Genomic DNA, 24,380 nt, shown 5'->3' with positions numbered 1-24,380 from the left:
AGTCGTACATTTTGTATGCGGTTTGTGTGGCTTTTTTTAAATTAATAAATACTGTTGCACTAGAAAATCTATTTTATTTGAGTATTTTAGTATGCCATTTATACATAACAGTAAGAATAACAAAAATCCTTTAAATTTGAGGGAAATTATCAAAATTCAGTGCACATTTGATTAATAAAATTTTGTTTCAAAAAATCTACGCAATTTATGCAATATATGCGAAAATTATTTCAGCACTGAAAGAGATATACACTCACAAAAAAGTCTTATATATACACATAATAATTTATAAATAATTGTTATTATTGTTGTTTGGTAATGCATTATGCAGTATATGATTATAGTTCATATCTTCATACCAAGAGTAATAGTTGTTTTAATTAGTATTCGGATGGAACACTTAGTTGTATTAATTGTATTTTCTGCTGAATTTTTTAAATAAATAATCTTATAAAAATGAAAATAACTCGATGAACGCCCGATCATTAGAACTCAGCTTATATATCTTAGGTGAAGTAGATATATAGGCAGTCGATTTCCATAAGCTTCCCATAAAGCGAATTTTTCACCAATCTGTTCTTTATAAACAGGAACAAATGGTAATTGCATGGTGCCAGGTCTGAACTATAAGATGGATATATATATAATATATATAATATATATATATATATATATATATATATATATATAAACCTTTCAAACAAGCTCCCGGAGCTTCTGGCAAATCAGTATGCGATGTGTGTGGCCTTGCGTTGTCCTGATGGAACACAATTCTCCTATTTATTGGCCGCTTCTGGGAGATCATAAACACTATTCACAGTTTAAGCCGTCTGGCTTGCGTTTACCATACAAACAGTGTAAAATATAGCATATTTTCAGTTTGATACTGTTTATTTTTGACGCGCGCTAAAACGAAACTAATTCAATCAATTACAAAACTGCAAAAAAGTCCTTTAGTACGAAATCTTGTAATCTTTCTAACGCCGCCTAGTAGAACCCGATCGGACTTATACAACGCGAGATAAAGATAATTATAGCCTATTGAAAAAATAATGGATTTCTCTTTACTTACACACACACACACACACACACACACACACACATATCGGAATTTGATTATTTGATATTGAAACATACTATGTATTAAAAAATTATACATATAAAACTTAGAAAATTGCACGAATGTTTATATTAATATTTGTTTATTCAACGAAAAGTTAGAAAACATGCTTTAAGGAACAATTTCACAAATTATTAATTCGGTGCAAATCCTTTTTACCCTTAGAAATGGACTTCTGCCAAGGAAACCAAAACGCATACAGTGACGCTGCTGAAAATACTGAAGGTGGACAACCAAGGTAAATACTTAGCCATCAAACTCCTAAGTTCTTGTTGCATCGCATCAAACTAATAAATATTTTTTTCTTTATAAAATATATTTTGCAAAGAAAACATTCATATTTCGTTCAAATTGAACGAGGATCGATAAGTTATACATTAATAAATCTTCCAAAATCATTTTCCGAAAAGGAAGTTAAAGAATTTTAGATATATGTCACAGAAAAATCAAAAGAAAACATAAAATCATACCAAAAGTGCATTTTTAATTATAACTAAAATGTTATAATACCAGTCAGAATTAGAAATTGTCAAATTTAAGGTAAAAGATATTGTTAGAAAACATGCTTTAAGGAACAATTTTCACAATCATTAATTCGGTGCAAATCCTTTTTACCCTTAGAAATGGACTTCTGCCAAGGAAACCAAAACGCATACAGTGACGCTGCTGAAAATACTGAAGGTGGACAACAAGGTAAATACTTAGCCATCAAACTCCTAAGTTCTTGTTGCATCGCATCAAACTAATAAATATTTTTTTCTTTATAAAATATATTTTGCAAAGAAAACATTCATATTTCGTTCAAATTGAACGAGGATCGATAAGTTATACATTAATAAATCTTCCAAAATCATTTTCCGAAAAGGAAGTTAAAGAATTTTAGATATATGTCACAGAAAAATCAAAAGAAAACATAAAATCATACCAAAAGTGCATTTTTAATTATAACTAAAATGTTATAATACCAGTCAGAATTAGAAATTGTCAAATTTAAGGTAAAAGATATTGGCTATATATGATGCTTGAGCCAACTCGTGCTAAAGTTAACTCTTAGCTTGGAAAAATATTTTTTTTTTTTTTTTTGTGTTAAAATAACGCATACTGTTTTTTTTCAGGATTTTAAGACCAAGAAATTTAAATGTTCATGCCCAAAATAAGTTTTTAGAAGAGGAACGCAAGTCGAAATAAACATTTGAATATTGTTTGTTTTATTAAGCGGTTTGTATAGAATACATTTCGAGCTATGAAACAAGTGTTAATTAACAAAAAAAATCTCTTTTTTAAATTATTAGATGACAATTTATTCCAATATTTATATAAAAATAGAGAGAAAAATTCTAATATGATATACAAAGCTACTTTATTCTAGAATTAGTCAGTTTGTTTGTTTATTAATATTATGAAGAGTTTATAAGCAGTGTTGATGATTTGGAATCACTGCCAATAATATATTTTAATCTTGAACATAATAATTCTTGCTATATTAATAGATTATTGTAGACCATTTATTGGCAGCAATATAGGCAATAAAATTTTCGAATCAGTGTTTCCCAACCTGTGGCTCGCGAAATACAATAATAAATAAAGAATTGCAGTCCGACGCTATTTATACGTAGTGTAGTATTCATGTGTTATTTATGAATTAAAGTTTATTTTATTAAACTCGGAACAAAATTATATTTTTAAAATATTTGTTGAAAACTCCGATCAGCGGACTAGTTGTTGGTAAACACTGGCCTATAGCAAAGGCAACTAATGAGATATTTATTAACTTGCATGATAGTGATCTGTAACGTTGACATATTAGTAATTATTAATAAATCAATTACATTATATTATCTTAGTTTATAATATTTATATCTAACTATGTCATAGACTTATTTTACTGTAAATAACGCTTTACTCTAAAATGTGCAAAAACTGAGTCCTTAATAGAATCGGTTCGTAAAATAGAAGCATAAAATTTAGAGTAGAAAATATAAGTGTTAGAAATTATTTATTTTGATGATTATCAAAGCTCACAATTACATCAGCAGTTGTGTTTAGCTTCACTTTTACAACTTTTACATTAATCCTCTAAGATTGAAAAAAATCTGTAGTACATTTTCTCTCCTTGGTCTCATGGACCAATTAGTGGCTTAAGCATATTTTATATGAATAAGTATGAATTATCTTATCTGGTCCTAATGGAAAACTACTTGAATAATTAGAAAATGGTGATCTGAAATTTATCCCTGAAGCTCATCATACAGTAACATAAGTCTATGATATTTACATCAATATTTTTCCAAACTATTGCGGCAATATATAATTCAATATATTCATTAGATAAATTACGCCTGGTAATTCCAATGATTTTCTTAGCGTTAATTTATTGCCTTATCTTGCCTTTTTATTAATAGACTAACAGATTTATATAATATATAATATGAGTGTATGAATTTTCATATATAAAATATGTATTTATTTTTTAATTTAATTGAATAAATTATGTTATTAAATTATAATTATGAGAATTATTATTTTGGTGTTTCTTTTAAAATTATGTTAAAAATTAAAAAATCGAATCAGCAATCAATGATTACAAAATATAACTCTTTTATAATTATAAGTATAGCAAATGTTAACACTTGCTGAAATATTTTTTTTTTGGTATTTCATGCGCGGCGTTTGACTTTATAGTTGCGAAATCTATTCTTAAAGAACTATACAAATTGAAATTAAACGTAATACATATTAATAGCAGTTTATAAAAAATAAAAATTTATTTTTATTCTCACATCTATTACTGGAAAACAATGATACAATATTTATAGACAATATTAAAATGATAGAAGAAGAGTATGATTAGAATGTAATATATTCTAATACATTCCTAGACAATATTAGAATAGAATATAATATATTCATATCTAAGGACTTGGGATTTGTCTTGTGTCTAGGCATGGAAGGGCAAATTGACTGAAGCGTTCGTAGTGGTCATTTTGCGCACTACAGGAGGCTATTATAACCGAAATAGTGAACAAATACGCGTGAAATATTACTTTATTTCAAATTTAAATACATTTATTTCAAATAAAAATATAATAAAGTAAAAACAACAGTAGGCAAAGCCAGTGTAAATTCTACAAATTTCCCACAGCCAAATGAAAAATAAATTAAAAGACTAAACTAACCTTATTGTTATAAAAAAATCAATTCAGAGTATTATAAATTATTATAAAATTGTTATGTTTAGCAAAAAGAAAATTTAAAAGTCAATATGTTGTCACATTATCAAAATTTAATCACTAAAAGAAAAAATTGCAAACAGTTTAATTAATACAAGGGTGAAATATTGAGAAATACAAATTTATTATATTAAATTAATTACATATACATTAATTACATATAATTATAGATTAATTTTAATTAAATGATTAAAAGAAAAAGAAAAGTTATTATAGAGCGTTTTTTTCTTTTGCAAACAGTTTAATTAATACAATTCTGAAATAATGAAAAATATATATTTGGTAGTGTTGATTTTAATTGGATGTAAAAAGAAGAGGTGTTGAGTCCTAACTACTTTCCAACAATATTTCCTTCAATTTGCAAGTCTTGGAAAGTTATTATAGTTTTTTTCCCTCGGTCATTGTTTCGGGCTGGATTTTTATTTGATGGGTGATGGACTCAAGTCATGTCTTTGCAATAATATCCAAGTCTTTAGATTGACCAAAAATAATAAAAAAATCAGTAAATTAAATTATTATTTACTTATTCTATTGAGAAAATATTTTTATCATTATTATAAATTTGCTTTTAAGGACTATTCCGAAAGTTTGACATAAGTTTTAAGCAACTCAACTTTATAAATGTTTAAAATGTCAATAACTATTCAACTTTCACTTTTTTGTTGTAATTTATTTATTTTTATTTATAACATTTCTTTAATAACCTTTTTCTTTCACAAACATTCACAAAAACACATGAAAAGCGTACTCTGATAGCCTTCTGTAGTTCATATTTTGTCTGGCGCTGCAGTCGCACACATAGCTACTACTGTGTGTCTACCCTTCATATTTTAAGAACTTGTGTCTATCTTCACGATCTAGTCAGACAAACGTCAACGCCATGAACTGTCATTAACGTCATCGATGGCTGTGCTGCAGCAGCCTCTTCATGTTTTGTTTTTATAATGTATTCAATTTCTGGATAGTGGTTGAAACCTACTGGTCTATCCATACCTTATAAGACTTGTTAATAATTCGTTTGCTAAATATTAATTTTGATAAACATGACAGCGATACGACATGCTTTACAGAAGAATTTGTTCGACCCGACTAACGAAAAACTTTTATCGGTTTGTCATGTCAGTAAACAATCGAAAAAGAAGAAAACATCCTTTCTCTGTATAGTCTCAAGCGTCAAGCCCCCGATTACGATAAGTGTCTGTCAAGTGAAACAAACTGAAAAGAATACATTTAAAAAAAAGTTGTCTTGGCTGCTGAGTGAAGTCAAAATCATAGATGGAAAGAGCTTATTGTTGGTAAATTAGTTGTATTGTATTTTTGTTTTGATCTGAGATTTTTATTTTAAAAAGACTAAATTCTATGGTTTTTCAAGGATATGCAAGAATTCGACTTAACCATTGACAAGCAATATTGTTGGTTGGCATCTAGTTTACAAGAACGTCAGAATTTTCTTATGACATTATGGAAGCAGTGCAATAAACATCTACTAAAAGAAAAACCTGTATTTAAAAATATCCCACAGAAATGGCTCGATGAAGCTTTATTAACTCCAAGTCGTTCAAATGTAGATAATTCTTTTAATGGAGGTAAATATACTTTTTAATCCTTGATTTTCTATCAACCATTATATAAAACAATTTTCCCATAGAACTTACTTTTAAATATTGGCAACTTTGCAAATACAGTAGAGCCTCAATTAACCAGACTAATTGTCGTCGTTAGGCATTCAGATAATCGAATGTATGAAGAATAATGTTGTGTATTTATTAAAAGTAACAAAAACATACATATATATCAACAAAAATAATTTTTATTAAGAAGTTGAAACTTCCTTACGTATGTACATATACATTTTCTTAGATTACATTACATATATATACTAAACTGCAGCATTAATCATGCAAAAATTTTACTTAGGTATGTAGGTATGTACATACATAGAAATTGATCGCGGTTGGTGGTCCATATAATCACGAATCCGTATTACTAAAGTTCTACTGTAGTTCTAAAAAAAATGTTATATATTTATATTTTCTATCCAATTTTAACTATTTTTTGTAAATTTGCCTCAGTAAGAATGTATGAAAATATTTAGTTTAGCAATTAATTTATCTTGTAAGAAGAATCTAAATCATTAAGTTTTTCTCTTATTCAGATTCCAGAAATTGTGATGAAATGGAAGATGATATCATAGAAGCTGATGAATTTCAACCCTTAACGGAAAGAGAAGAAATCGATTTGCAGAAGGTTATCTCAGGATGTGATTTTGCTATCAGCAATGCGGAAGTATTCATGGAGCAACTAGGAAAAGATTTATCAATTTTAGATGGAGTATGTTCAAAGTATTTAAAATCAATTTACATAATCATGCACATATGATTTCAATGAATTTATATTCACCCGTATCTCATTTACATGTGTAGTAAATATAATAATTTTATTTTTTTATTAGGAAAATATTCAAAATATATTAGCATCCGAAACACAAGTTGATGCACTTATGCTGCAAATAGAAAAAGGTATAGAAGAAGCTGAAAAGTTGGAAGTCAGATTGAATGACTATGATGAAATTTTATGTCACATTAGGGATACTATGGAAAAAATGGAAGAGAAAAATACAATGATTGAAATAGCCAATAAAAACAACTTGAAATTAAAAACAGATTTAGAAAATATTGTGGTATGTGTTCTATGGCTTTAAACTTGTCATCATTTATATTTATATTTTATCACTTATATGTTTCTTCATTAAATATAATTTATTGTATTAAGATATATTGTTGCATTCAGTAATTATAAAAACCAAATTAAAAAAGTGAAGACAGTTTGTATGCTGTGTGGTTACTCGTCTTTATCAAAAAATAATTTAAATTTTTAAATATTATATTTAGTTTAATCTGATTTATAATAAATAATTTCAGCTGCAATTAGATTTGCATTCTGTACATCAGCAAACATTGGCAGATGCAGATCTCACAAGTCACAACGGCTTAGAATCGGCGATTGCTGCAGGAAAAGCTCTGCAAAATGCAATGAACAGTGAAATACATCCTGCACTACTCAGGTAAATGTTTTTTGAAATATAAGGTTTCTTTAAAATGTATGCAATTGTAACTATATTTTGTTCAGGCTGGCTGCAGTTCAAGAACAAAGAAAACGATTTGAAAAATATAAAGTAAAATTTTCTCAGAGCATAAGCAGGCACTTAAATAATCTTTTCATACATTTAGGTAATGAATTGACAAGTATATATTTTAATTTGGTTCTTGCATGTAGTTTAAATTACGGCATGTTTAGTATTTTAAAGATAAGTCTCACATATTTTTTAGTTAAATCTGTTTTAGGTTTTGGGATTATGGTTTGATCATGATGATTAAATGTAAATTGTTACTAATTAAGTCAAAAGTTATTTTGATAAGCTAGTAAGATTTCAAGTTATTTTGGCAACAAAATGTAATTTTGTTGATAGTAGCGTGACTATTTGGTATTCTATTTAAACAAGTCATGAGATTGTTATATTAACGTGCATATAATCTTTGAGTATCATTTTTAAACAAGTGCAAGAACCTGATGTAAAAAAATAATTTCATTTGTATTTTTGAATATTGTAAGTTTAATTTTAGGAAATGATATTGGAGAAAATTCAGGCGAGGGAACCTTACCTAAGCATAAGTCTGTACATAAAGAACTCATGCAGTATGCTGAGTTAATGCATTGGAGTAAAGTGATGGATAAAAAGGCATATGTAGCTTTAACTAAAGTATATATTAGCTCACTCAGCAAATGGTATGACCGGGATATAAAGCATTTCTTTGAACAAGCAAAACAGAACATTATGAGTTGCAAAGACAAGAAAGGTGCGCTTATATTTGTATTTCATTGTTGTAATTATTGAAAAATCCAGGATTTTTTTTTAATTTAGGAAAAGGTGGTTCAAAAGAAGATCTAAATTCATCAATGTCAACTAAACTTAAATTGCAACAGTCTTCAAAACAAACTCAAGTGCCTTATGGATTGTTAGGTGTTGATAGAGAGCAATGGTCCAGTAATGTTGATAGTTATGAAAGACAGAAATATGACACAGTTTTAGAATCAGTATTGGCAGAACTTGAACCAGTTTGTCTCAGTGAGCAGCAATTTTGTGTCTCATTTTTTCAATTAGATATAATTAGCCCTTCTTCGAAAAATACGCAGACTACATTGGACCAAGAGTTTGCAGAAACTAGTCATGATGTGGGAGATGGCAAATTGAGTTCATCAAATTTAATACCCAGAAAAACTATTGATCGTCAGATTAATGAAGATGTTAGAAAAATGATGGGCGAATTATTTATGTGTTTGGAGCCAGAGCTAGTGAGTTTCTTATCATGTTATGAGAAGAATGATAGCTTGTAAGTATTTAATCAATTAACTTTGAATTTAACATTATAATTTATTGAGCCCAACCTCAAGAATGTTTTTACTTATCAAGATCTATACAGTAGAGGGTGCTAAAACATCTATTTGCTTTACCAAAAATTATAGGCTATCCAATGTTTATGGATTTTTCTGGTTTCTCACCAGAAAATTACTTATTAGTGTCAGATTTTCTTTCTTTTTCTTTTTTTTTTTTTTAAAGATGATGGTTTGTGATATTTCTAAAAATGTATGATCTAGTGTATGAGCTAGTGGAAGTACAACAAAATGACATTCATTTTGCTTCTTATTGATTTATTTAATGATAAAATAATTAGTTTCAATTATTTCTATTCATCTTAGATGTATTGACTACCCATAGTCTATCCATAGTCTTTTAATTAATTTAGAACTATAATAACATATTTATTAAGGAAAAATGCAACTAATTACAAAAACCATTATCCATATAATACACATAAAATGACATATAAGGTAAGGACATACTAAGGTATAAACTTTTAAGAAGACAGTTCACAAATAAATTGTTTGGTTCTTTTCGGGACATTAGCACATAATACATGAGCGTAAAGGACAATTGATACATCATAGCCAATCTTCATAAGATTCAGGACAAAAAAAGAGATCTTTGATGAATGAGCGTCTTTCTTTTTACTGGTAAATCCTTAATTTTTTTATTTTTTGACCTCGAATGAACCCCACTGTAGTTCAAAGTATTATATCATTTTGTGCCAATGTATGTCATCTTATTCGAAAGTTTGCATTAAAATTGATTAAAATTCAGTATAAGTACTGGCATACCAACCAATTACTGAGACTAGACTGTGTCAATGATGCTCAACATGTGACAGAATTCTGATAATAGCTTTCTTTATGTTATACAGTCGCATAAATGTTATTAAAACTAGCCAATTTTTTTAATAAGGCTCTGTTTCATTTTGTCCGCATATTTTTTTACCTACTTGATGTGTAGTCTTAAAACTTCCAGTTTTCTCATATTCAGATTTCGGTATTTTTCATGGGACATTATTATCAATCACCTTTTTAATTTTACAGATTTGATTTTGTTTGTTTCAGTTCTAGTCTTTATGTGCTGGTGAGATTGGGCCAGCATGTGATGTCTGCTCAAGACACTGGTTCTTTTCTTAGCATGACATTTGCTTCTGCTCTTGTGCAAGTTAAGAGAAGTTTTGATAGATTTATGCAGTCTCAATTAAAATCCATAGAAGATACAAAAGTTAGTATTAGTACCGCATCAGAGACAATTGAATAAGTAAATAAATTAATAATAAGTATGTGTGTACAAATTTTTAACTTTTGTGATCATTACACAGGTAAACAAGAAAACAAAATGTGGATTATTACCATATGTAGAAAATTTTGAGGAATTTGCTGTTACAGCTGAATCGATTTTTCGAGAATCCGATAGAAGAGCAGATTTAGATAAATGGTATACAAAACTTATTAAAGCAATGTTTGAGGGAATATCCATACATGCAATGGAACATTCAAAGACTCCTCATCAAGTTGTAAAAATGGGTACATTTTTGTAAATTGGGTGAAAGAAAAGATTCTGAGCATTTATGTTTTTATAATAACTATAATAATTATTCATCTAATTGCAGATTTGTCGTGATCATTATTTTATAAATTTTTTATTCGAATATATTTCACTATATCCTCATTTGGTTACATAATAAGTATATAAAATTTTCCGGGTAGTGGCTATAAAATGCCTGGTAAATTTTTTATTTTTATGAGTATGGATCATTTAGTGTGGCAAAGTATCTTGACTTATTATGTTCATGTTTACAGATTTATCTTATAATAATAACTCAGCTCAGAATTTTGCATTTTGCCTTTTATATATTTTGTGCCTGTGACTGATTAACTGATTACCAATTACATTTCAGAAAACTTCCATCATCTTTACTCCTTGTTGTCTCAATTAAAAATATCAGTGTTGGATGGTCTTCGGAAAGAAGCTAAAATTCGGTATAATGATGCACTTAAAGGATATGTGACAAAATATTTCGGTCGACCACTGGAAAAGCTCAATGTAATTTATATTAACTTAAATTTGATTACCGGGATTAGTTCTATTTATCTATTCAAAGTTTTTTTTAGTTTTTCTTTGATGGTGTGCAAGCAAAAGTTGCTCAAGGTGTAAAGGAAACTGAAATCAGTTACCAAATGGCATTCTCCAAACAAGAATTACGCAAAGTTATTAGCCAATATCCTGCTAAAGAAGTTAAGAAAGGTTTAGAAAGCCTTTATAAAACTGTTGAACGTCATCTTTGCGAAGAAGAAAATTTGTTGCAGGTAGTGTGGAGGGCTATGCAAGAAGAATTCATTATTCAGTATAAGTATTTAGAAGAGTACATACAACGTTGTTACCCAGGATCTGTAATGGCTTTAGATTTTTCGATTACTGATATTCTTAGCTTTTTTTCTGAAATAGCAATATCACATTAATATTATAAATATTAATGATTGTTATATAATTTTTATATGATAGCTCATTTATATGAAATGATTGAACTTATTGAACTATTTAAAGTATTGTTTGTATGCATAATACATCTCCTGCGGTTTCCCATTATACCGGGTATTCCAGAACTCAATGTCAAACCGAAATGCTGTAATAGTATTGATCATTACCTTTTTTTTTTACAGGATGGCCTTTCAAAGTCGATCAATTTTGAACATTTTAAATTCATAGTTTAACAAAAACTGTTAATTCTTGAAAACTTGGGGCAATTGTCATTCTTTTCAACTGTGGTCCTAGGATTGTTATTTAGGATTACAGATTCAAACTTAAATGAACAAATTAATAAAAAAAAAACACAATACACGAACGATAGTCACGGTTTCACCAATGCTCTAGTTTGCATTTAAAAGATAATAATTTTCAAATCATGCAAGATATATATTTTTTTAAAAAAATTTCATGATAGTTATGACCAATACTATTACCTTGTTTTGACTTGACATTGAGTTCTTGAACACCCCTGTATAGGGAGGTCAAAAGTTATATAGAAAATATGCTTAAATGATAAAAACTACATATTATCATAATAAATATATTTATTTTATAAATAATCTTTTAGTTCTATTATATAAAATCACTAGAAGGACTTCTTATTTGTTTGTGGCAGAATAGAATCCTTCACTTTGTTAAAAAATGTAAGCAAGCCAGGTTTTTGTCCATTGCGTGAGAAATAGTGAGAGACCACATCATTGTCATCTATAAAAAAAAATGAATTTATTTATTTCAATTTAGAAAAGAAATACAATAATATAATATACATACGTAATAATGAAGAGCTTTCTTTGACTGTGGGAAGTACATTATCATTCGCTGATAACGATACAAACAATGCAAATGGCACAAGCCAAAGGCATAATATAAAGTAGGCCACAACCTGATAAGATAAAGATGATAAATAGTACTAAATCAATATAATTAATTACTCAATAGGATCATATTTACATAATGAAATTTTACACCATAATAAAACTATAATGTAATATTTTCTTAACTGAATAATCTCTAATAAAAGCTTTTTCATTGTTATTGTAAATGAGCGATAATGATCAAAAACAAATATTTAAGTTACAAATGCATAATACATGCAAGTAAAACTGTGGTAAATTATGAATCAGTCCAAGTTTGTCAAAAAGTTGTCAAAGATACTGATACAAAGTTATTCTAGAAATTTGCATAATTTAATTACATTTTATTTACAATTTTACCCTATTTATCTCTGAGAGAAAAAATAGTTGCAAATGCAAGTTCAAAAATTATGCTCATATTTTAATTTTTGCCGATCAATGAAAGTGAAAATCTAAAATGAATATATATAATATATATACCTGCATACATATATTATTTGCAATGTAATCTTAATTGTAATACCTGTGAAAATGGATGGTAAGTGCTAGCAAAAAATGTGAATGCTAGGTAATGATTAACTACAAGAAGAATCACAGCGGCTATGAATGAAGCAGAAGACAATCGTACTGAAGGAAAAGTTTGTAATATTGAATAATGTGATATTTGAGCTGCTAGGCCACACATTATTAAAATCCAACTGAACGATTCAAAGAATATAAATCCAATATATATTAACACAGACGTTGATATCATAATGTAAATTGCTTGCTTGGCTAGAACTGTATGCTCTTCGACTAATTCTGCAAGGTAATATAATCCGGCAGCTGTAAAAGATAAATAAAAAAATAAGCTACCATGAAACAACTTAATGCAAAACAATTGAGTAAATTTTTCGATCTTTTGAAATATTTACATCTAGTGTAATTTAAATAAAATGTATGTATAACAATATTGAACAAAATGAAGTTTACATTTGAAATTCATAAATTAATAAAATACTGAAAATTTTGAATTGCACAGAATGAATAAATTGAATATCTCTCATTATTAAATTTACTTAATGCTTTACATTAATAAAATTTATAGAATTAATTAAAAGATCCTATTAATTTAAAGATTTCTCTATTTTCTTCACAAAAAATGAAAGTATCTCATATAAAAGCTGTCATCCAATACTGATTAGTCTCTGATATTTCAGAGTATAAAAATATATATAGAGAGATTTAATTAAATGAGTAAGTATTGGAAAATAAAATTTCTTAGAATGTTGAGAAAAACACACGATACTGAATATTATTCTTTTTCATCATATATTTGTATTATATGAATGCATACATATTATATGAATGCCAAAAGTTCTAATAAATTATCTAAAATATAAATGTTCTGTAAACAATGAATTATTTTTGTCTGTTTCCTTTTCACATTGATCAATATGAGTTATAATTTGCAAGAGGTTCAACAGCACCAAGTAATTAATATTCTGTAAATAAAAATAAATACATAACTATTTGGAGATTTGTATATGCTTATGCGCATGAAAAAATTGTGTAATGTTAATATTTAACTAATTGTGGATTATTAAATAACCTATACTATACACATTGTTCAAGTTTTGCAGTAAAGGAATAAGTCAACTTTATGCGCCTGGACCCTTTCTTGAGTGAAATAATATTCTTATTTCAAAAACATAATACTTGCAATTGGCTTTCAAAATCAACTTTAACTTACCAAGAGATATAGTTATAAAAACAATCTGTATTAATAAAGACAAATAACTAAGCAAATGTAGAAACCACATATTTTCATATAAATTAATTAAATGTACACTCTAAATAATCAAGTTGTCATAATTAATAAGTAAAATACTCCTATTATTATATTAATAACCATAAAAATATATTATGTCTTTCATCACAGATAACTTTGTTTTATTTTCATCTTTCGGAACATCCAACTTGGATTTTACTATTGTTGAGGCGCATCTACACAGGCGCTAAATTGTCAAATGTTTTGACATGTGTGGTCAAAGTCATAGGTCAAGGTGTTTTGTTTTCATTGAATATGCAGCTTAAGGAAACCAAGTGTTTTTAAATATATAATCTTGTAGATAAAAGTAAAATATGTATAAATATTGTAGCATATAATAAGAAGGGCATCTAGTATGATAATTTGTCATTATTCCAAGATAAATTTAGTCAAATATAAATATAAAAGAGGTTAAATATAGTACAAAAAACAACAGGGTAAATAAAAATGGAATAAAAACGATAGTGCATCTGGTGTGGGTACTCCACATGTTTAAGGGTCGATGAGATTTAAATAAAAATCGTAGCGAGTAGCACTCATTATTGAATATATTATATTCTAATATTAATATTAGAAATGTCTAGGGTAGCCCTTATGCTATCAGGATCTATACTATTAAGGTGCTAGCTCCCTTTCACAGTGAATAATAATAATGATATGTAATATTATTATATAATATGTTATAATTTTCCAATTGTAATGTGTTTTTATAAAGTTATCAATCCTTTCCATAAAGAGAATTTTGGTTACTCTTTCTTGATTGATGTAGGGGCTTTGGCAAGAACTTAAGCTTAAATGCGGGCACGCAAGAATTTGTTCTTGAGAAATATTAATTTCACCTGCATATATAAATTCAAAGATGGCTTGTAGATAACATATGATCTATTAAAAATATTATTTGATGATTATTAAAATTATTATTATATGAAACAAACTATTAAAATAATTAACAATTTACACGCTTTGCAAGTTTGTTTAGAAATTAATTTGTTTTAAGAAAAATTGTTAGTCGCCCGTTATATCAGTTTGTACATACAACAAAGAATATTGCAAAGTATCCAGTTCCTCTTAATAACAAAAGATACGAGGGAATGCTGATATTGTTTGAATTTAAAATTAATTGCATAGATAAAAAAAGAGTATGAAAAATTAATTTCTCGTTAACCCGTTATATTGAGCGCTGACCAATGATGAAGAAACAAAAATATTTTTTAAAACCATTAAATGTTATAAATTTGATGAAATTACAATTGAATTATATTATAATATTAATAAGTGATTAAAAAGATGGTCGTAACTTACTCATTTAATTTATGTAAAGATCCTAAAATAATTGTAGAATTTAATATTATTTATTGAGCTTTGATGTTAATTATATTTAATTAACTTACCGTAGGGCAAGTTATAGTAATCGCCAAAAAATCGAAAATAAAAATTTTTATATATCTTTACGTTACAAAACTTTTTGAACATTTTGGCATACCTTAGAAAAAATGGATGTATGTGTGTGTGTGTGTATGTGTATGTGTGTGTGCGTGTATGTGTGTGTGCGTGTATGTGTGTGTGTGCGGATACAAATTTTCGTCGACGATTTCGTTAACACGGATGAAGCGATTTGAATAATTCAAAAAACATTCGATTTATATATAAGGAGACGTGTTGATTAGTTTTTGGCAAAGACAGGTCTAGCCTTTCCGAAAATATAGGGCAAAATTGCCAAAAACGGTAACTTAGTTTTTAAGGGAACGGAGCGTCCGATTTGAATAATTCAAAAAACATTTTATTTGTATTAACAGGATGAAGAACTGATCGAATTTTCATGAAGGCAAGTCTAGCGGTTTCGGAGATCTAGTAAAAAAAGTAAAAAAAAATGCCATTTGGCGGTCAAAAATGATCATTAAACATATGCACATCAAATTATCCGATTTTTTATAGAGATTTTAACAATAATATAAATTTTGGGTTCCATACCAATGTTTATCCGTTAGACGGCGACGCCTCGCTTACGCGCTTCGATATTTTGTCTCTACGCAGTTAAGGCACGATGCCATGCGCCCCACTAGTTATTTTTTATATTAATAAGTGCTGTTTTTATTATTATATTATATTTCATTTAGTTTTGTTAACAAGAGGTTTGCTTCCTTTCATCTTCCTTTATATTTTATGATTGACTGCAGTATTTACTTGGCGCGTGTAGACGCACCCTTATTGCGTTGTTGACACAATTGACAGCGAGCGGTAATTAAACGCAACCGAACCTCAATCTGTCAACTCTTTACGCACTAAATTAAATGGTCTTTCGCTTCACCGTCTAATTAATTGTTTTTACAAAAATATTTAACTAGCAATAAAATATATTTTCCCTTAGTAATGTAGATCAGTTTGTAAAATAACATAATTAACGACAAGATTAATAATCGGTGGTGTATTCGGTTGTTGATCGATTTATTAAGAATTCTAGTCATGAATTCTGTTGAGAGGAATCAAGTTGAAATATATGACTAAAAGCTTTTATGAAGTTAGTAATTACTTATAGTATTGTAAATTAGTTTATTAATTATATTAGTGTATGTATAACGTTGCGATTTCTGTATGTTTATGAACCGTGCATATATGCAGTGAAATCTGCATTACTCGGACTTCGAGACGTGATTTTTTTTATTACTTCTAGTGACAATTCAACATCTGAAAATGTGCCAGACACCAACTTTTGTTATTTTGGACAGTTTTATGAATATTTGGTTCAGTTGTACAAGCTTTAATTTCCTTAATAGAGGCAATGGATGTACAATTTTGTTTACTTGCAACAGTTCTGTTTGAATATTTAATTAATAGCAGTGAGCATAGATATCCATCTAGTGTTATTATTAATTATTATTAATTATTCTAATCATATAAGGTATTGAGGTTTTAAGTGCTAAGTAATAGACATAATCTACAAAAACCAGCTATCAAATTAGGTTCAACCGAAACCAGTTACAGAATATGAAAGTGGTATGCAAAAGTGTTGGACTTAACCAGATTTTGCTACATAAAGTTTGGTTGTAACAACTTGGAACATGCCCATTATTTTAGTTTTACTAATCGGAAGTCAATTAATCTAATATTAAACCGTACTAACCTAATATTAGGTATATTAAATCTGAGCCGAGTTTATATTATTGCCACTAGTAAAGTAGTAAAGTGCCAACTCGAAAATGTTCTAATTCGAATAAAAGGAAAACATGATTTGCATGAAAAGAAAAAAGCCCTATTGATGTATTTATTTAGTAATTGTGATAAAAAGTGTGTTCAATAGACTCAACAAAGTAAAAGTTGCAAACATAAATTATTATCAAATAAAATATGTTACATTGTTTATTAAGAAGGGTTTTTTATCATAAAGATTGCAAATATTTCTTTACTAGTTTTCTCATTCACATCACTAATATCTCCTTTTATTTTTTGATATTTTATTTTAAAAATTTAAGATAATAATTATTACTTCACCAGACTAACTTTGTGATATACTGCAATGGATATATCGAGTAGCAAAAATGTAGCTGGCACAAGGCATCAACTCACTGGAGTTTTATATAAATATACTAATGTAATGAAAGGTAATAATTTATTTGAATATACACACATATATACAAACATATATATATATATATATATATATATATATATATATATATATATATATATATATATATATATCTGTTTTCTAACAAAAAAGCTTTTTGTTTTTTTTTTTTCATTCTAAAGATGAGATTTATATATTCTATATGTTCATACATTTGTATCATGTATATACATATGCCATATGTATTGCATAATATTAACTTTTTGAGTATCAAATGCCTCAGATATCACTTTCATATTAAATATTATTGAAACATCTGTTTTGTCATTTTAATGTAAAATAGTTATTGTGGTAGTAATTTAATATAATTGTGTTTAAAATCACTATCCCTATTATTAATGATAAAACAATATTTATTATCGAGTTTGCAGTTTTTGACAAATTGACAAATCAAATGAACAAAATTTTTGTACAGGATGGCAGCATCGATGGTTCTCAGTGGATCCACAATCGGGTACATTTAGTTATTATTTGTGTGAAGCTGGTCCTGGAGATGTTATGAGTCCGCTTGGTTCAGTGCCGAGAGCTGAGGTACGTTAATAATTATAATCGTATAAGTTTGTTCTAAAAATATCGATTGCAAAATGTATTGATTAGGTTTTAGTGAAAACTTAATTTTCGAAATAAAGAGTTATTTATGTTCTTGGTTAAGGTAACTTTTGGAGCGTATCGAGATGTTTATGTAATTTGCTTTAGGACAAAATTCCACTTACATTTAGTTCAACTTATTGTTAGTGAAAGACACAAATCTGCTTTTTACGCACAAAATAATTCAAAAACTTTTTATTTATATACATACTTAGGGAAACCAGATATTAACTGTCTAAGATATTTGTTTTGTCTTGAGGTGACGTGTTCAATCGCTGCTTTTGAATATTTTCCAAAAAAAGTGATTTTAGTTTTTCCACCAAATCTCCGTTTTTCGCAAAACCACGATGTTTCACTTCCTTTTCGCCTGTTAATACAATATTATATTATATATGACGTGAATACAAAAAAAGTAAATTAGTTGGCACCGAAAATAGTTTTTTTATTGGCTACGACAAGCTCTACGACGCATGGGTAAAGGGAAAAAGCAGGCGCTGGAAGATGGGACCAGAAAAAAAGCTGGAAACATGGGTTCTCTCTTTATTCGGTATATTAAATGAAAAAAATTGAAGAGAGTTGGCGGTCCTCATATTATGCATACTCGATGCCCTATGGTGCCTGGACTATAAGGATTTCTTCTGAATCTGTACACACTTTCATTTTTGAAGGTTCAGTTTAATGTGTATAATCACTTCTTATTCGTCTAATGGCGCCGCCAATTAACGTCACTTTTGTCATTATTCCCATGAACAAGAGGTAAAGATGTAGTTATTGCAAAAAAACTCATCTTTACTAGAAGTATGTTACACAATTTTTATGTATTTTCATTTCCAAACATTTGCTGTATTTTTCAGGTTTCCTGTATTTTTTCATCTCGCGCAAGTCGTCAATCATTTTCGCGTAAGTCGTCACATTCTTCTTCTTCCCAATCCTTTCAGTCCTTCTACTTCCTTGCAGAACGGGTACGATCCAGTTTCCTTTTCAGGATTGTGCTCAGTAGAGCCCTTTCTTCGCCTACTCTTCTCAGAACTTTTTCATTTGTTATCTTGTCTGGTAGTTCTTGTTGGCCTTTCTTAGTCTATTTTTTGATCCGTACAGAGCTATGTTCCAGGCATAACACTTTATTAGTCTCTTTCCCAAGTCGAGACTTAGTTTTCTCGGCAGAAGCGTTCTCTTTTTCTTAAATGCCGCCTTGGCGCTTGCGATCTTTGTCCTGATCTCTCTCGTGTAGTATCATCCGTTCCTGGTCAGGAAGCTTCCCAAGTATTTGAAATGATCCATGTCTTCCAATTCTCGTTTTCCTCGCTGATATTTATTGTAACCAACTTCAAACTGCTATCATTTTGCAAACCGCTCGTTACACAGCTGACAGATTTATTCCAGTGATAGTTCATTTTGTTGTTTACAAACGTACAGAAGCATTTTGATCTATTGATTTCAGAAAAAAGTTGCTTTATATTTGGCTAGAAAACCCCAAGTGACTATCGTTATCGCCCTCCAGCATTTGAATGCGAATAAATTTTTTGTTTCTCATACCATATCTCAACCATGATACTGTTAGCGTTGCACCGCGTCCAAAAAGTGGACAAAAAAACGGTAACAACACCAGGTCTGATGTAATTTTTAGCGGAGCTCCGAATCTCGTTATCCAGTTTGAAAAGAATTCTCTTGCCACTGTAGCCGCTTCCTGATTTTCTATAGGGATTGCTTCAGGCCAACGTGTAAAACTATCTACACATGTTAGGCAATAACGAAATCCATCTGATAACGATATAATCACGATGTCGACATGTACATGCTTGAATCGCGCTCCTGGCAATGTAAATACTCCAGGACGTGTGACAATTAGTGTTAGAAGTATCGAGGCAAAAGATCGATATTGAGTACTTTGAAAAGTATCTAATCAAAATATCGATGCCAAAAAAATATCGTGGCGAAAGTATCGATAGTACTCAGTCTTGAATTTTGAGTACTTTTCATAAAAATCAAACATAAGTGCAAGAAAGATCTAAAACTCATTAAATATTATATCACAATATTAGAATGAATTCTATTGCTTGTAATCTGATGTGTTAAATCAGAATCATTTTCAATATTGTAAAATTTTAACAGTAATTTTTCAATACTAATTTCAAATTCTATAATTTTTCAAAAAAAAGACAAGTTATAATAGTTGATTATTTTTTATTAAAAAAATATAATAGTCTGATACTATATTCAAAAAGCAATACTTTTTAAGTATTTTTAAGCACAATCGTATTTTTAATATTTTTCAGTGCAAACAATTGCCACAAGAACCAAATTCATTTATTATTTTCTAAAAGTTTTTTGCCCACTATACTAAAGAAAGTATTCTTTAGTTTTGTTGTCATTCATTCAGAAAAGGTCAGTTGAAATCCGATTCCTAAAATATGTTCATAATGTGCACAAACTGAAAACGAAACATTTTAAGATTCACGTACCACAAAGAAAATATTGCTCTTCTGTTCTTTTTTAAATTGTTTATTTAATTTTTAATTTACAAGTACTTTACTTCAACTTACAATTCACATACTTTTAGAAAGAAAAATAATAACGCATTGAAATCGATGAGTATTATTATTTGAAATAATAATATTTCGATTCTTTTTTACGCAAAATACTAATCTATTGAAATTGATGAATATTATTATTTGAAATAATTATATTTCGATTCTTTTTTACGCAAAATACTATTATATTGAAATTGATGAATATTATTATTTGAAATAATTATATTTCGTTTCTTTTTTACGCAAAATACTATTATATTGAAATTGATGAATATTATTATTTGAAATAATTATATTTCGATTCTTTTTTACGCAAAATACTATTATATTGAAATTGATGAATATTGTTATTTGAAATAATTATATTTCGATTCTTTTTTACGCAAAATACTAATATATTGAAATTGATGAATATTATTATTTGAAATAATCATACTTCGATTGTTGAATATGTTTTTATAAAACATTTTGGTACTTTAAAAAGGCGTTTCATTTTACAAAAGAGTAATAAATAAACATCTTTAGTTATTAGTGTGGTCATATCCATTTTGGGTTTTTGAGCAATAAATTCTGAGACTAATGACCCTTCGGGATCATATTTTGACACTTCTCTGAACAATTATGACCACCTAGAGAGACTATTGCTTTGCATTCGGCAAAATGGTTGGTTTTCATAGTTGGTCGATAAGCGGGGTTCATAGGTTACGCTGTCGATTCTTTTTGAGTACTATCGACGTAAAAGATCGATATTGGCAAATATATCGAGCTAAAAAATCGATACCAAAAGTACTCACTATCGACCGCGAAGTATCGATATTTACTCAGTACTCGATATTTCGTTCTAACACTAGTGACAATATGTCGACTAATTTTTGAGCGCTGACAATCTAGACAGCCACTGTCGGCGTTCTCACTGTCGGCAATCTTTTTTAATGGAAGGCCATACATAATGTTGTGTTATCAATCTAATTGTAGCATTCGCTCCACAATGCGGCAAACCATGTAAGCTATTGAATATAGCACGGCAAAATTTTTTTGGTATTACCGGCCGAATAATTGATCAAGATACATCGCACAATAGCGATGTTCCCAATTCGTCTATAAATATTCTTAACTTAAGAGAATGGTCGGAATGTAATAATAGTTGTGCCACGTTATCATTATGTTGTTCACCTGCAATCGCCTTAAAATCTAGATCACATTCGTTAATTATCTCGATACGGGATAATGCATCTGCTACGACGTTATCTTGACCCGATATACTCGTATGTCTGATCTCAGTCGAAAATTGATTAACAAAATCAAGGTAGCGGAACTGTCTCGGCGTACACTGGCTATCTTTTTTTTTAAACGCGTAAGTGATAGGTTTATGTCACGAATTCTTCTCCCTTTACCATGTGTCTAAAAAAATTTACGGCATTGTAAATTGTGAGTTGTTCTCTGTCGTATGTCGAATATTTTCTTTCTGTTGCATTCAATTTTCTTGAGAATAAACCTAATGGGCTAACGGTGCGTTTAAACGCGGGTGCATCAATAAAGTTGCTTCCGCAAAACTTTTTTTACACTTTTCAAACGCTTTCTCCATATTTGAGTCCCAGTTCAGTATTCTTCTTCATATTACTACGCAACTTGTTGTTTAACGGCACTTGTACTTCTGCAGCTTTCGGAGTGAATCGTCGGTAAAAATTCAACATGCCTAAAAATTGGCGCAACAGTTGAACTGTCCTAGGCTTTGCATAATTTTGTATAGCCAGTATCTTGTCTGCTGGAGGTTTAGTTCTGTTGGTTGAGACTTCATATACTAAAAACTTTACTTTTGGTTTTCCAAAGACACATTTTGATGGATTGACCACTACGCCGAATTCTTGCAGCTTCTTAAATACAATATGTAATTGTTGTATATGTTGATCGTACGATTCCGATTCGACCAATATATATCATCCACGTATGCATAAGAGCAGTCCAAACCTCGCAATATTTTATTCATGAACCGCTGAAAAGTTGCGCTGCATTGCGCAAACCAAATGTCATAAACGGAAATTCGAATAGTCCGAAGGGCTAGTGATTGCAGTCTTCGCGATGTCTTTTTCAGCTACAGGGATTTGATTGTAAGCTTTCACTACATCGATAGTAGAAAATATTATCTTACCACATAATGCTTGCACAAAATCATGGATATGGCAAACTGGGTACCTATCTGCTTGAGTCCGTCCATTTAATCTGCGATAGTCTCCACAAGGTCGCCACCTAGAACCTTTTCGTACCATATGTAAAGGCGATGACCAACAGCTCTTACACGGTCGGCTGCCCCTGCTTTAATCATCGAAGTCATATTTAGCAGCTTTTAACTTATCTGGTGATGGCGATGGTGAAGGCGATGTGGTTTATGTGCTATTGGTGGTCCCGATGTAGTTTCAATATGATGTTGAGTAACAAGTTTGCACACCCCTAATGCTGTCTGTCGTGTTAAGTCTGGGTATTTCTCTATAATTTTATCACATGGGGATAGTGTGGCTGTCACCATTTTAACAGAAGGTATTATTCCATTTTCAAATCGAGGTGGATCCGCTGAACCTGCTGAGGTTTCAACTAATAAAATACGTTTTTAACATCAATCGCGAGATTGAAATCCACGCCAATAATAGGACGCGACACCTCTGATATCACGAAATTCCATAATAGAGTTTTGCTAAGCCCAAAATTTAGCTTTAAAGATAGCATACCGTATGTAGCTATCGGTGTTCCATTTGCTGCTGAAAGCTCGAATGAACATTTCCTACGGGGGCATTTCACTAAACTGCGCGGAAACACACATACGTCGGATCCAGTGTCTATCAGAAAACTCACATTTGACTCTTTGTCCGTGATGAAAATGCGGCGTGAAGTAGTTGGGCGTATGTCACTAACCGCCATAAGTAAACGCCCGTATCGTTTTCCGACTTAAACTTGCATGGCGATATACACCTTCTTGCATGACATCCGTAGCGTTTATGAAACCAACATAAGTTATCTCGCCGTCTCCTATATGAGACTTTCTTCTTCTGATACATTTGGATCTTATCTCAACGCTTTGAGACAGCTTTGATATCATGACGCATTTGACTCGTTCTCAGAGGTTCTCAGAGGTTTGCGTATCTGTAATCACTGCTACTCGTTACTGTGAATGGTTAATGTGTAAGCGGTCAGCCAGTTCACCTACCTCTTGTATTGATTGTGATCCAGAAGTAGTGTTGCCATGTCTACAGTTTTAACTGTAGATCTACAGTTTTTTGGTAATGATCTCAGTTTTGCACTTTTGGCCTATTTATTTTTTTATGTTGAACTTAATAGTTGCTCTACTAAGTCAATTTCTATAAAACTAATATTGTTGAACCAGAGATAATGTTTATTAACTTCCCGTAAGTTTTAGTAATCGCAAAAATTTCGAAAATGAAAATTTTTATATATCTTTACGTTTTAGAGGTTTCTGAACATTTTGGCATACTTTAGAAAAAATGGATGTATGTGTGTGTGTGCGTGTGTGTATTTGTGTGTGTGTATGTGTGTGTGTGTGTGTACGGATACAAATTTTCGTCGACGATTTCGGGAACACCGATCAACCGATTTGAATATTAATTTATTATATTTTAAGAGAACGGAGCGTCCGATTTTAATAATTTAAAAA

The 24,380-nt window shown here is 29.6% G+C and overlaps 3 protein-coding genes across 5 annotated transcripts in view; 2 read left to right on the top strand and 1 right to left on the bottom strand.

Moving 5' to 3' along the window:
• Positions 1-5,259: 5,259 nt before the first annotated feature.
• On the top strand, positions 5,260-11,549 carry LOC113377631 (exocyst complex component 1). Of its 2 annotated transcripts, none has more exons than XM_026618007.1 (12): positions 5,260-5,645; positions 5,723-5,936; positions 6,506-6,681; positions 6,803-7,030; positions 7,272-7,414; positions 7,480-7,580; positions 7,974-8,207; positions 8,273-8,741; positions 9,844-10,003; positions 10,101-10,305; positions 10,680-10,825; positions 10,894-11,549. In XM_026618007.1, exons 1-12 carry the CDS (start codon positions 5,394-5,396, stop codon positions 11,239-11,241), a joined length of 2,676 nt encoding a protein of 891 aa, XP_026473792.1. In that variant the 5' UTR covers positions 5,260-5,393; the 3' UTR covers positions 11,242-11,549. The 2 variants fall into 2 exon arrangements, with proteins under 2 accessions (XP_026473792.1, XP_026473791.1); XM_026618006.1 differs by having other exon boundaries at positions 8,255-8,741.
• Positions 11,550-11,875: 326 nt separating this feature from the next.
• LOC113377632 (protein TEX261) lies at positions 11,876-14,102 on the bottom strand. The gene is made up of 4 exons (XM_026618008.1): positions 13,895-14,102; positions 12,686-12,987; positions 12,080-12,191; positions 11,876-12,013 (listed from the first exon to the last, which is right to left on the bottom strand). The coding sequence occupies exons 1-4, from the start codon at positions 13,962-13,964 to the stop codon at positions 11,895-11,897; spliced, it is 603 nt and encodes a 200-aa protein (XP_026473793.1). The 5' UTR covers positions 13,965-14,102; the 3' UTR covers positions 11,876-11,894.
• A 2,173-nt stretch (positions 14,103-16,275) lies between these two features.
• LOC113377343 (oxysterol-binding protein-related protein 11-like) overlaps positions 16,276-24,380 on the top strand; it is a 38,333-nt gene continuing 30,228 nt past the window's right edge. For both annotated transcript variants that reach the window (XM_026617628.1, XM_026617627.1), the window contains exons 1-3: positions 16,276-16,490; positions 17,465-17,571; positions 18,013-18,128. In XM_026617628.1, the coding sequence (XP_026473413.1) occupies positions 17,487-17,571; positions 18,013-18,128 (201 nt within the window). In that variant the 5' untranslated portion in view covers positions 16,276-16,490; positions 17,465-17,486. The remainder of the gene's footprint in view (positions 16,491-17,464; positions 17,572-18,012; positions 18,129-24,380) is intronic.

This window comes from Ctenocephalides felis, unplaced genomic scaffold, assembly GCF_003426905.1.
Source record: "Ctenocephalides felis isolate EL2017-DRISC unplaced genomic scaffold, ASM342690v1 CF-g0.4_SCAFFOLD_01886, whole genome shotgun sequence".
In the NCBI taxonomy this organism is placed as follows: Eukaryota; Metazoa; Arthropoda; class Insecta; order Siphonaptera; family Pulicidae; genus Ctenocephalides; species Ctenocephalides felis.
This window is presented reverse-complemented; position numbering and strand designations above follow the sequence as displayed.

Excerpts from the sequence above, each read along its gene's own strand:
- LOC113377631 (XM_026618006.1), top strand. The coding sequence starts at position 5,394 with ATGACAGCGATACGACATGCTTTACAGAAGAATTTGTTCGACCCGACT. Across the intron at positions 5,937-6,505 it reads AGATAATTCTTTTAATGGAG|ATTCCAGAAATTGTGATGAA; the intron begins GTAAATATACTT and ends TCTCTTATTCAG. Across the intron at positions 7,581-7,973 it reads TAATCTTTTCATACATTTAG|GAAATGATATTGGAGAAAAT; the intron begins GTAATGAATTGA and ends GTTTAATTTTAG.
- LOC113377632 (XM_026618008.1), bottom strand. The coding sequence starts at position 13,964 with ATGTGGTTTCTACATTTGCTTAGTTATTTGTCTTTATTAATACAGATT. Across the intron at positions 12,988-13,894 it reads TTTTATAACTATATCTCTTG|CTGCCGGATTATATTACCTT; the intron begins GTAAGTTAAAGT and ends TATCTTTTACAG. Across the intron at positions 12,014-12,079 it reads AGAAAGCTCTTCATTATTAC|ATGACAATGATGTGGTCTCT; the intron begins GTATGTATATTA and ends TTTTTTTTATAG.